Source organism: Astatotilapia calliptera, chromosome 11 (genome assembly GCF_900246225.1).
Source record: "Astatotilapia calliptera chromosome 11, fAstCal1.2, whole genome shotgun sequence".
In the NCBI taxonomy this organism is placed as follows: Eukaryota; Metazoa; Chordata; class Actinopteri; order Cichliformes; family Cichlidae; genus Astatotilapia; species Astatotilapia calliptera.
In genome coordinates, this window is record NC_039312.1 from 34,123,239 (window position 1) to 34,137,415 (window position 14,177).

The 14,177-nt window shown below is 40.5% G+C and overlaps 1 protein-coding gene across 10 annotated transcripts in view; it reads right to left on the reverse strand.

Annotated features, from left to right (window-relative positions):
* Positions 1–14,177, reverse strand: part of gabbr1a (gamma-aminobutyric acid (GABA) B receptor, 1a) — a 130,699-nt gene that overhangs the window by 97,686 nt on the left and 18,836 nt on the right. For all 10 annotated transcript variants that reach the window (XM_026183912.1, XM_026183904.1, XM_026183911.1 and 7 more), the window contains 2 exons: positions 6,368–6,553; positions 2,010–2,027 (listed from right to left, as the gene is read on the reverse strand). In XM_026183912.1, the coding sequence (XP_026039697.1) occupies positions 2,010–2,027; positions 6,368–6,553 (204 nt within the window). The remainder of the gene's footprint in view (positions 1–2,009; positions 2,028–6,367; positions 6,554–14,177) is intronic.

Sequence of the window (14,177 nt, forward strand, 5' to 3'; positions counted from 1 at the left end):
GACATCTCTTCTCTTCTTCTTGTTCCATGATCAGCTGTAAGTAGTATTATAGCACAATGGAAGCATTCAGGATCCGTAGCAGTGTAAGACCACGGTGGTTACACAGCAGGGTCACAGCGTGTTGCCAGCTCTCTGCTGACTCAGTAACTGCAGAGCATGAACATCAGTACAAAGGCTGTGTGTCGGGAGCTTCATGGCCTGGGTTTGCACAGCTGACCTGTGTCGTGTTTGCTATGGTGATTGGTTTGTTATTTTGGATCGGGATATAACCTGTTATGTCAGGGTGCTCTATGTCACGGTACTGGGTCGTGTGGCCCAGTGTTTGAGTTTTATTGTATTTCGTTATTCATTGGTTTTCTAGTTTCAGTTTAGTTTATCTGAGTAATTTCTACAATGCACAGGTTGCTGTTGTCCTTTGTTTGTGGATCCTTTTGTGTCTTCTCCCCTGTTCTAAGTCTCCCTGCTTCATGTCTCTGTGGTTCTTGTTGTCAAGTTCCTGTCGTGTCTGCATCTCATCATGTTTCCTGTTTATTTTGACAGTTTTGTTTCCATGTTCTATGTGCTTAGTTTGCACTTCCACTGTGGCATCATTATGTTCATTCTAGTCAGCTGTTTGCTCATACGTCTCCACTTCCCCAGATCTCCTCATTTGTGGAGATCGGTCTTCCTGTGTTCATTGTCTCGTTGTCTGTGTTACCCTCCCTACCCTTTGTCACAGTTTCCCAGTCAAGCCATAGTTGTTATCTTGTCTAGTCGTAGTATAAAGTCTCAGTGAGAGTCATAGTTTCCCAGTTTACGTTCAGGTTTTCCCTCAGTTTAGTCTTGTTGTATTTCCTTGAGTTTTCAGCCCTAAATAAAGGCTCGCTTTTTGTTAAGTTCAGTTTTGTCTACTTGCCTCTGTCTGCACTCGGGTCCTCTACTCTCTCCACACAGTCCTGAATGATCAGGCTCCGTCGTATCTTAAAAACCTCACACTATTATCTGACTTCACTTTCAGGCTGCTGGCTTATTTGTGTTTCACAGAGTTTCCAAAGGTAGAAAAGGACGGAGAGCCCATAGCTGTTAGTCTGGATTCAGGAGACAGACATGTTCGGCACTTTTAGGCTTCCAGCTCTCCTTTTCTGATGAAGCTTACAGTTGGGGCGGGATCAGTTTTCTTAGTTGCTGCTGCTTGACTCAGACACTGAACAGTGCTTCTCTGCAAAATATGCAGTCATGTGACTTTTGTTTACGGTCTTTTGCAGTTTGTGTTTTGTCTGTTTTGGGATTTTTCTCTCTTTTCTCTGTCCTGACCCCCTGACAAATCGATAGACGGCCCATCATCGAGGCTGGTTCTGCTTAAAATATTTCCCTGTTAAAAGGGAGTTCTTCTTCACCACTGTCTCTAAATGCTGCTCAAGGGTGGGGATGGGGCTGATCATTGGGGCTTTTTCTCAAACACTGCAGTTTCTTTACAGTACAAAGCATCTTCAGGTGACGGTTGTCTGTTGCACTACTGAATAGATTTGATATCTGTCCTTATCATTTACTCTCTTAACAACCACGAGGTGACTAGCTGCCTGGCACATTTTCAGATACTAGAAGCTAAAATGTTACACATGCATTTTGAGCAAAGAGTTCTTCTATTGTCAGCTTTTCCATTTGGCAAAAATTCCATAAAAAAGGAGTGGACGGGATCCTGGTGACTCTCACAACTGTTGCCCAGAGCCACAGATGGGGCAGGAGCAACGAGTGCAGAACAAAGTGAAACTAGGCTGCATGAATAGGATTTTTAATGGATAATAAGTTGTGTTTATTTTTGGCTAATGCCAACTTTTAGTAAGTAAAATTAATCTTCCTTTGTTAGTGTTAATGATTGATAAAATTAGGAAGGTTATAAAGGTTACAGCAGAAAAAGACTGAGACTCGGTGACCTTAATCTAACCCTGTAACCTTCAACAGGTCATCGCTGAGCTGAGCGAGGTTAACAGATTTCAAAATCACAAAATTAGGAAACAATAAGTTCTTACCTGTGTAGTTTCTGTCATCTGTGGCAGGGAAATAGAAAAAGGACAAAAGAAGAATTGATTACAAATATATTCAGATTTTTATTTTGTTACAATAAATACTCCAACAGAGTGGGTAAAAAAAAGTTTTTAACTGAAAGCGTTCAATGTTACTTCGCTCCACTAGGGGGCAGCAATACAACACCGTAGTTATCCTGTGAAAGGGTCTGAAAGAGGTTTATGCTGAGCAGCAATGCCTGGCTGGAAGTCCCTATTATGTAATAGTATGAACAACACATAGCATATAAAACCCAACAGAAAACCTATAAACCTCATTTAATAAAGGCCCAACACAAACCACTGTCTCAATGCTCTTTCAGTCTATTTGAAGCATTCACACATGTAGGTCAGCATTTCTAAATCTAGACTTTTAGGGATTATACAATAAGGGCCCTACTTTCCAACTGTGCTGATAATTCCTCTTTCATCTCTTTTAATACTACCATTCCCATAGCAACTTTACTCGTTGCCATGCCAACTCCTCTGATAACCAGTTGGCATCTTGTTTCCTTCACTTGTTTGTTTCATCTATGTGTGTGTGTGCGTGTGTGTGTTTGTTTCCAAAATCCTCATTTATTTGCACTAATTTGAACAAATCTTTTCCGACAGCGGACACGCCATCTGCTGTAACTGAGAACACTGATGGGCGTCAGTGACATCACTAATACCCACTCAGGCTCTTTATTCCTGACTGTTGTTTCATGTACAGGACGTCATTTGCTTTACCTGCCCGTGCCAACGGTACAGACGACCTTCTGAGGATTTCCACTGTGATTGGCTGCATTATTTATTGCTTAGCAACAGTGCTCCACTGATGGGAGAGCAGGTGTTTGCAATTATCTGTCATCTTTAAAGCCTAATGCTCCTATTTTCGGGAGGCAGACTGAAACCCAAGTGAGCAGTGGTAAAATACTGGGCTACAGCGATTCTGTGGAAGAGACACTCGGGAGAAAATTAAAATATAATACATGCATGCTTGTCCTCACCCCCAGGCCAGAGTATATATCTGTATATTAAAAAAAGTTTCCACCTGGCTCACTGAAAATCAGCAGATTTCTTGCTATAATACCTTTAGTATATTTAATGAATCTCCCAGCCATAATTCAGAAGGAATCATTCAGAAGGAATCCTGGCTAAAAGATTCAAAAGGAATCAAAGAATCGCTGCTACAAGTTGAGCCTGGTATCAAAAAGAAACCTTTCAGATGCTCCAACCAGCGCAGCTACCTTTGCCATGTGATTAGATGACCCTTGAAAGTTTACCCAGAATGCTTTTTAAACTTTTCTTCAGTAAATGACCAGAAAATAAATCAACATCCAGGGTACCGGTGCTTGTTTCTGTTCTTCTACATCACAGACGTTAGTTAAACTGGTGCAGTTTGCCTCTGATATATACGATGCTCATCACTGGTTAGAGAAAAAGCTGTGCTGACGATAACAAACCCATTTGTGGCTGTAAACTTGATTTGGTTGTGGGTTTTGACAGTTTAAATGAGGCTTTCAGCCCTAAAAGGACTGTGCAGCTATCTGCTGTACGTATGGAGTTATGAGGGATCAAAGATGCTGGAAAAAATAAAGTAGCTAAAAGTACCAGATTTCAACCCACCCCTGTGTACTTTGATCAGGTGGGAGGTGGGAGGCGCTGAGTGATGAATAAACTGTCACATCAACTTTCTGGGATCTGGAAAATCCTATTTAACCTTCACGTGACCAAGTAGAGCCATTTATGACCCCAGCTGTTTATTACTTATGCCACTGTGATATTTTTAATTATGAAAATGTTTCCTGGTCTGATTTTTCAAGGTTTTACTTCCAAGAACACAAATACATGTAAGTTTTGTTTTTATTGGGATTTTTTTTTCATTACAGGCTTTAATTTGAATGTTTTGCGGTGAACTACCAGAATTAGAGCACACCGCCAGAACTTGGCACCCAAAATGACGACGAAAAGAAGAGCCCAAGCAATTTATTGGTAGGCCAGTATTGTTAGCTATTATTAGCTATCTACCCATCTAACAGTATCAGCTTTTAAATTGCTCAAGGACTTAAACTTCTTGTGACAGAGGGAAACACCCTTCTTCCTTTCCATGACCGCTGATGTTGCATAGTTTGTCCACCAGAGGGCACTCTGCAAGTTCCCTGTTGTGTTTTTAGTCACCCAAAGCATAAATCGGTAAATAAATAATTGAACATAATTTCTTTATGTTTTGCGTGTCTGAAAGATGAAAAAATATAAGCGATTATATTAAAATATGTGATTTTTAAATCAGCCTTAAAATTCCTATCAGGAATGAAAACAGCTCCGCAGAGATGATTGGAAACTGCAATTTGCATTACACCATTTTAGAATATGCATCATAGATGAAGGGAGCAGTAGTGTAAGGCAAACACATAGTGCCATTAAATAGTATTCATGTTTACATTATTATTTGTTGCTGGATTATTGTGTATTATCACAATTATTGAGCTAATTGCTTATATTTTTAAAGGTAAAATTTGAATGTCTCAATTCAATATTTTACATAGTTGCACTGATTTGCAGAAACGTCTAACAGACAAACTGTGGTAAAAGAAACACCTAAATCCATAACAGCTGTTCGACAGTCACTCAGAGACAACATGATGTTTCTCGGGGGGTCTGCCTCCGTCTCACTGAGCGTGCCCAGTTTTTTGCTTATTAGGAAGAAAAGCTTTGGTTTGCGGGTATAAGAGTTGCTGAATCTAGTGACAAAGTTTGCAACATGAGGTTTACTGAGGCATGATTATTACTGCGGTGAGCAAGAAGGATGCCTGGCAGACAAGTAAGGATGAGAAGCATTCTAAGTATTTCGACATTTTAAAAAAGCCTGTAATTACCTTGAACAAAGAACCTCGGTGGAAGAGCTCGTGTCAGATTTTATAACTGTGACATAATCTGACAAAATCACAGCTTACACGAGTGATGTACAAAGACTGTGCTGTGATTTCAGCTGTATTTACATGTAAAATGATCACTGACAGGGAAAATTAGAAGCTACAGACAGTCTCTTACTTTGCACAGCAGCAGCTCCCACATAGAGGCTGTGCATGAGAACAGAGAGGGAGAGCAGCGGGAGAGCAATGGCTGCGAGAGCTGTGCTGCAGAGGAGTGCTGCAGATTCTTCACTACGTGCCTTTGAGAAGGAGAAAAACTTCCTAAAGGGGGATGAAAAGTTGCTCGTTCTAGATAACAAAGTTGCTGATTAGCAAAAAATGAGATAAACTGAAGCTTGATGAACACTACTCAAAGTACAAAATGTCACATGACCAAGCTGAGATTGAACATCCAGCTCGAATCTTACAGAAACAAATATTCAAGTGCCTGCCTAATATTCTGTATAGTTTGTTTCTGTTAGCCTGAAAGCATCAAGTCAGAATCCTGAAATGGATCAGTGCTGTGTTTGCCTGTAGTGTGTCAATATAAAGATTTTCTAATTAGTGTAAAAAGCATTTAATCTGCTCTTTAGCGAAGCTGGAACCAGAGACTGGTTGCCAGTTCATTAAAAAGTCCTAAATAAGGCCGTAAGTATTTTATATTTCATGATTGATTGATTCCTGTAACCAGCTGTGAGCATTAATGTCATGGATTGTATTTTATTAAATAGCATAAATTTAATGCCTGGAACAGAAAGAAGCATCGGTGTCCTGGATGTTTGATTCATTTACTGGAGAAAACTTTAAAAAGTCAATTTTGTGTAAACTTCCCAGGTCTATATGACCACGCGTGCGACAGGTGACAGCCTATCAAAAGCCTCCTTTGCGCCTACATTTTGTTACCAGCCTCATCCTCTAGCTGTGGTTCGCTCCATGTTTGGCACTCGTTTGGTTTTCCAGGGAATGACCCAGTTATCATTCTTTATTAAAGCCTGAATATTATTCACATAATTAGTTGTTTAGACCTAGTTTTATTCCTCCTGAGGTCTTAAAATACATCAGTGTTCTTTTATTACTGCAGAAACCATGTATTCATTTGCCATCAAAGCAGCTGCTGTTTTAATTTTCTATTTATTAACCAATTTGTTGTTTTAGGTGTAAAATATCAATAAAGGCTCAATATTTTTCCTCACTGAGTAAATTATAGCCTCCAGTTGTTACTATGATTCATCACCATCATTTGCAACTCCAGTCATGGCTCCAGTCATAGTTTCAGTGTCATTAATTACGCTCTTTGTTGTCAGTCGGCTTGCTTCGCCCGCTGAATCTCTCATGTAACAGAAAATGGCATCCCACTATATGACATAATTATCTTAATTCTGCTAGAAGGCGCAGTATAATGGAAAACCTGATATATTCTGAGACACTCACACAGGCAGGTGGGTTTAGGCGCGTCCCACTTGCCCAGCTTAGTGCAATGGCTGATGTTTCTGCCCTCCAGGATGAAGCCGGCGTGGCAGCTGTAATGGAGCACGGTTCCTTCCACGGGGGGCCCGGGAGGCTTCGCCGTCACCCTGCCGTTCTCCAGAGACGTCCACACCCGCGGGCACAGCAGCACTGGAAACAAGAAGAGGGAGTTATGGAAAGGTAAATCCATAAATACACAAAGAAGGAGTTGCACAAATGTTGCTCAAAGGGAAATGAATTCATTGTCTGCACGACCGGGTGCCTCCAAGTCCAGTTTTAACCCTCAGCTCCATTTCTCTGTCTACCAGCTCCCGGGGAAACGCTCGGCCTTCTAAGCTGATTTACGCTCCGCTTCGTTCACTGCTCAGTTCCTCTCCTTGTTTAATGGGGTTGCTGTTCAGTACTGAGGTTTATCAGTAAAAAGCCTGAAAACAGGATTTAAAAAAGCAGGAAGAGTGAAAAACAGTAGTAATGCGAAAACCAAATTGACGGGTTGAAAGACACTCAGAGGATAATTATGGTTTATTTAAACCTGGTGGATCCACCATGGGAAGCAAAGAAATCAGTGAATTTCCACCTCAGAATCACGTGATCTGTTTGGTCAATTACTTTCATACATATATAACGAAGCTTTCCTTCATGCTATGAATATTTCTGCCTCTTTCAGATTAGAGGTGCGTTGAAATTTGGCACTTCTAAATGTTTTTTGGGGGTTTTGCACTAATTTTAAGCCTTCATAAATTAATAAATTCAAGAGACAGTCACATTAAATTATTGGGGCATGAAATCACAATAATGGGATTTCTAACAGTTTTTAAAACATCGCTTCAAGAATTTAACGTCTATGGCGCAGATGAACAGAAACAAGCTTCGGTACCTGTTCGCATTGTTTGAGCTCTGTTTTTAAAATAATTCACTGTTTGGCCTGATAGTTGATTCAAATGTAGTTCATTTATATTTTTGTTTATTTACTGTAAATACTGACGGTGATTATAATGTGTTACCAAGCTTGAAAGCCATCTCCACTCAGGATAACGTTCACATAAAAAACATTAACTGCTTCATTCGAGTCAATTAAAGGAGCAAAAAGAGCGCGTCGCTCATTAAAACACGACCTTCATTCAGTAAAGAGTCTCCCTGATGCCGCTATGATTAAAATAGATGGAGGCTTGTTGTGCTTCATTTCTGTGGCATCGAATTTGGTAGCTGCAGTTGAGAATTTTTAGATCGGGTTCAGTAACATCGGTGTCACTGACTCACAGCTATAAAGCTGTTAGTCACTCTCGTATTTACAGTTTTGATTAGGCACAAGTAAAAAAAAAAAAGCCAGTTTTCCTTCGACTTTTCACATATCTGGTAATCAACACATGTTGACAAGTCAAGATAGGGCGTTGTTGTATTTCTCAAATCTCCCTGTGTATGTCTCCAGTCAGGATTTTGCTCGGTACACCACTGCAGTGGATTTAAATCAAACGTGCTGACTTTCAGCCTTAAGTCAAATTGTTTTATAAAACCTTTTCATTTTCTGTTTAGAAGACACAGCCTCTTTATACAAAGTCGCCCATTTTCAGAAGTAATTGGATAACTATTATTATTATTATAATTCCAGAGGCAGAATTATAAAGATGCTGCCAGTGGCACCTGTGCTATGAATTTGGATATCCTATGCTAGGTTATCACACTGACTTGATTTTCAGAAAACTTGACCTCTGACCTTGAGGTCGAGGTCACTGACATTCAAACTTGTTCGAGGTTTTTAGTTGCTGCACCTACAGTGTCAATTTGAAAGGAGTAAAACCTGTGATATTTATATATTTTTCATCAGTAGTTTCAGCAGTCTGTAAATGTTAGCTAACTTAAGCCTAATATTAAGAAACAGCCTTGAGGAGTGGCTCTACAGTGTAGTGGTTTATAGATGTGCCTAACAAGCAGAAGGTTCCCAGTTCATGCCCGTGTGGTGAAACAAATCCGACATTGAGGGCTGCGTCAGGAAGAGTATCAGGCATTGCAAAAATCTGCTAAATCAAACATGTGGCGCTGCGTGCTGTGAATGAGCCGCTAATATTGGTGAGAGTACACACATTTAACATCTGCCTAATTTACACAGCTGTGAACCTTTCAATTCTTACTAATAACAACATATCAAACAATTATTGCTTCATCTTACTAAACAAAGCAGCAACTGACTGAAGCATGCCTCAGTGTTAGTGCCACCGATATTGATTTATTAGAAATACTTTAAAGAAAAAGAGTTTTCACACAACTCTGCTGTCCTGAGGCCCCGCCCCAGTATTTCAGTCAGCTCAGGTCGGGACTATGAGTGAACCATTGCAGACGCTCTGTTGTAGATTTGCTGCTGAGCTCGAGGTCATCTTGAGATCATTGTCGTCTGTACAGATGACCTCACCTTTGAAACAGAGGAATTCATGGTGAAACCAATAACTGTAAGGAGCCCGGGTGTTGGTGGAGCCCAAATCATCAGTCCACCAACACCGTGCTGACAGCTGGTGTGAGGCATTTGTGCTGATATGCAAGTGTTTGTACATTATGGCCAAACATCTCCACTTTGGTCTCGTTTGTCCAGAGGACACTGCTCCAGAAGTCTTGTGACTTGTTTAGATGTAACTTGGCAAACTTAAGTCACGCTGGTTCTTTTTACAGAAGAGTTTTGGGTTTTTTTTTCTGGAACCTTCATAAACAAACCATACTTGTTTAGCCTATTTCCAGTTGTACTGTCTTGAGCTAACTGAGGCCTGTAGAGTCTGAGGTGAAGCTCTTGGACTTTTTCTGGTTTCTCTGATGATTGCACCGTCTGATCTTGAGGGAAATTTGCTGGGAAGATTTTGGCACTGTGTTAACACAAACACACGCGAGCGCTCCAGACCTGCAAACTGTCTAAAGCTCTGCTTTTACTGAGGTGCTCACATTTACATCTTAATCCTCTGAGTTCCAGTAGAAACAGTATGGGTGTGCTTGGGGTTTCTGCAGGACTGCAGAATCCTTTACTAGCCATGTCAATCTGCACTTCAAACTGTTAACAGGAAACAGGAAGTCAGCCTGTTCCAACAATAGAAGGCCCCAGGCTGGCAAACTGCCAATTGTAAAATAATCTGCCACATCAGCCAAATTCATGGATAGCTCAGCACTCCAAGTGTCATGTTTAATTATCCAATCTTTGACCCTTCACTTACTTTATGTTAGTCAGTCGGGCCTTCTGTAAAAAATGTTAAGCACCCTTTAATTACAGGAAAGTGAGCTGAATTAAACATGTCTCAGAGGAAAGTACTTAACCACCGTTTTAATCCAAATCTTATTTTTTGCTCCCAAAAATTACACAAATCGTGATCTTACTGACAGAAACCCCTTAAAAAGGAAAATTTGTGTAAAACATAGTCTGTTAGTAGGAGTTACAAAAGTAAAATGCATTTGGTTTGTATCAAAGAAATTGAGGCAGACTTTGTTGGAGATTTTCTTGCATGTAAAATATTTTGGGGACACATCAGAGAGGTTAAATCACCAATGATATAAATCTGTTTGACCATTTGTAAGATTTTTAAATGGGGTTTCATTCACATAAGCATAAAATACTTGTTTTTGTTTTTCATGGTTATGTATATTATTTCTTCCCAGAAATAAGAGGAAAATGACTGCTGCTAAATAAGGTAAAACGCTGCTTTAACTACATGCAGACCAATCATGCTTCACTCCCCAAGCTCGCTTTTCTGAGCCAGAAAAATCCCTCCTCACAGCTGGCCACAGGCATGCCTCTAGTTAGCTTTAATCATGCCCAACGTGGTCTGGGGATAGCGTCACTCTCTCTGGAAACAAGGCTAGTCATGATGCCACACATTTCATTAATTGTAATGAAAAGTGGCTCCACTGCAGAGTCTGTCGTCATGTAGTAGCCCTGTGATGTTCACGGCGACTAATCTAAACGAGAAGAAAGGAACGCAATCAGACGGCAGCCTCGGTGACAGAGGCAACGGGTTAAAAAAAGTCTCTTTTTTCAAGGTTTTTCATCTCTTCTAGTTACGGCTGCTGCAGAAAGAAAACGAACGACCTTCCCTACAGTCCACACATGAATAGATTCCTTCATCTGAGCAAGCACTGCAGTAGGTAAAAGTGGAATATAAATGAGCAAAAAGCTGAAAATGTGTCTGAGGTTTAAATGAATTCATCCTGTGAGATTATTTCTTTCCCTTGTTTGCATATTTCCAGGCACTAGTTTCTAGTACATCTGGCAGTGTTCCCACACACGTCTCAGAAACAAAACGGGCACAAAGTAGTGACGGAGTCGTTAGAAAGTTGGAAAATGGAAAGTTTTGCGTTAGTTACCAGGAAAAATAAAACAGGAATAGCTTTTTTCTTTTTTGTCTGATCTGGAAATGGCCGGGCTCCTCGGTGTTTTTCTGTTAAGCTGCCGAGTTTGTCGAATCTTCCTTCCAGCATGCGAGTACAAAATAAAACTCCAATCTGCACATTGCAGCTTGTGCTCTTACGTAAGCCAGAGAAAACAAAAAATCCTGCTTCTGAGAGTGTACTCCTGGGAAGATTTCCACTGGTGTTAAATGTGAACTGGAAGAACAAAAATGGGAGGTTTCAACTGGGATTTGACTGGATTGCTGCCCTTATTTCAAAATTTGCAAGAGCCAATACAAATTTGGTTTGTAGAGAGATACAATCAATTTCATAGTGCAAATTTATTCATTAAACATCATCTAAATGTCTCTGAAGACACAGACGGCCTCAGTGGAGACAGTACAGATCATTTCATATTTACATGTATTTATTTTATAGGCCTTCACTTATTTTCCAAGCAGGGAGCAGAGGGAAAAGGCTTCATCTCCCCTGTAGAATAAACATATTCTCATCTCTGTGTCCCGTTTTTTTCTCACTGCCTGTGCTTTGACACACTGGCCACGTGTGTCCAAAATGGGGTCATTAAAGTCCAGTTTAAAAGTCACAGGTTTACCTGACAGGAGGTCGCGGTTGTGGTTAAATAGTCAGTTATGATCAGGAGGGTCTGAGTCATGTGATCTGTAAGTATCTATGTGGTGACCATAAAAAGAGCTAATCTTATTCTCTAAATACTAAGGAAAGTTGCATTAATGCTTCTTTCATTTCTCCCTTTAGCACATGCGCTGGGCCGTCTTTATGAAATGAGATCAGAATTCAAAGTGACAGACTAAAAGCCCGTTCATGGAGAAACAACAAGGCTGAGAAGCGTCACAGATCATATCGTTTAAATTATGTCTGCTTCCATCTTACACCATAACTTGCAAATATGCTGATGTGCTTTGAACAAACTGTTTAATTAATAGCCGAAATGGAAATAACAGTAATGTAGGCGAGTCTGCTGGTTATGGCCCGTTTACCACGTGCAGCACTTTGTAACATAGGTTTAGAAAAATGCTCCATAAATAAAATATAATTAGCCAAATTAAAATGATCAAAGTGAAGTAGAGGTTGTATTGCAGCTCTGTTTGCAAAGCTTACGTCCTCATTCTGAGCATTGTTGTACTGCCAGCTTTTAGGATTATGGTTAATTAATTTGACTTCAAAGATGCTAAAAGCTTTCGTAAAGGAACTGTTAAGATGGATCGTCTTCAGCAGGAAGAGGGAAAAACGAGTGGACCAGAGGCTGGGGAGCATTTTCTATTACAGCCACTTCATTTCAACTCACTGTGATGATTAGTGAGCTTTTTTTCACATCAGTAATAGTGTCTGCAGTGATGTGGACGCTGTGCAGGTCAGTTTGTGGGTAAAATGTACAGAAAACCAGAACGCAGTGATTTTCAGATCTCATAAACCAAACGTAGAACACAGAAACATATCAAACCTTTTAACTGAGAAACTATATTATAAAATATTAACTCAATTCAAATTTGATATGTGTGACACGAGTGCAAGGGACGAGGCCAGACATCAGTATTGGATGCCTGAGCCAGCCTCAGCCAAAGCTCATTTAAAAAGGACTGAGGCAAAGTGGAAAACTGTTCTGTGGTCAGACGAACTGAAAATTGAAATTCTTTTTGGGAAACATGGACACCACATCCTCCAGACTAAAGACGAGGGGGGGGGGCTTGTTATAAGCACTCAAGCCTCCGTCTCTGACGGTATGGAGGTGGATTAGTGTCTGTGGAGCTGGCACATCTGGAAAGGCTCTATCGATGCTGAAAGTTATGCAGGTTTTAGAGCAACGTGTTTTTTTTAAAGACCTTGTGTATTTCAGCAAAACATTGTTAAATTGTGCAGAATCGGGGTGCTGAACTGGCCTGCCTGCTAAAATTCTTCAATCAGACAAGAATGGGACAGCATTCCTCCCCCAAACCTCCCACAGCTGGTCTCCACAGTTCCCAGATGGACTTTAGTTAAAAGATGAGGGCATGCTACACAGTAGGAAACACGACCCCATCCCAGCTTTTTTGTGATGTGTCGCTGCCATCAAATTCAAAATTACTGATTTTATTTTCTTAGAATTTTCGCTGCTTAAACATTCAATATGTTCTATTGCTAATAAATTATGGGTTAATTAGATTTGCAAATGATTGTATTCAGGGGGTTTTTCTCTTCCCGGTGTAGAAGTCTGTGGGAAAGTGGCCTTTGCCTTCTTTCTTGCTGAATACAGCATGATGTTACTGTTGCAAATGATGGTCCTTATTAGAGTGAGAATTGGAAATAAACCAGAGCGCGCCATTGACAAGCAATTTGTCAATCACAAGTCATCAGTGTGTGTGTTGTCCGAGGGTTTCACAGTCACCCCTCATTTATGACGTCTGCTTCCAAAAAGATGCCAGTTTGAGACTTCAGAGTGGGACGTCACTGACACCATCCTTTATATACAGACTGTGGTGAAAAACATTGGGTATGGAAGGTGAGGTTTTTGTAGTTCATCTTCTTAGATGTTGTAGTTTTAATGCAACAGACTCATATCAGCAACATCCGTTATGAGCTTATCAAGCAATCCAGCACAAGTGCAGATTCTCTGAGCACTGTGGTGGTTTTCCCCAAGTCTCCTTCACCTCGTGATGTTTTCCATCAAGGTGAAACAACAACAACATAAACAACAACAAAAATGTGATTAGGGAAAAGCATTGGAGTTTTGTTTTTGACCACAGCCTGTTGTTTCCATCCCATTTGAAGCTTTGTGTTTTTCACCCACTCGCTGTTCACCTGCTTGTTGGCTTTACTCACCAAAAATGGTCAGACTGCAAAGTAACCACTTTTATTTCAGCCTGTCATTGGTGACATAAAATACTGTGAAGAAGACTTGAGTGACTGCTCATTTTTTCATATTATGTTTCCAAGGAGCAAGACTCTTCCCCCCCCCCCAAGTGATGTCGAGCAATAACTCTCCGGTTCTCCGAAGCTCTTTCAAGTTCTTCTTTGGTAAATGAAAGACTGGCTGTCAAGAAGCCACAGTTAAGGAAGGGAAATAGAGAAAAGGGCCAAATTACACAAGAACAGGACTGAAAATGAGGGTTAACAGATCTTTTATGGTCATTAATCCAAACTTGTAGTTTTTGGTTCAAGTCGTCATCAGTGTGTCTACAGGCATCTGTAAAACACAGTGGAAGCTCTGTCTTGGTTTGGGGCTGATTAGCAACAGGTTCACTGTTTAGTGTAGCAATGATCCCAAACAAACAATCATTGCAGTACGAGTTCACCTGGAGAGAAAAATAAACCACAATGGCTCACTATAAGGCATGGATTGGCCTCCCCAGAGTCCAAACGTCAACACTATGGAAGTACTCGACAGAGAACTGAACAGAAA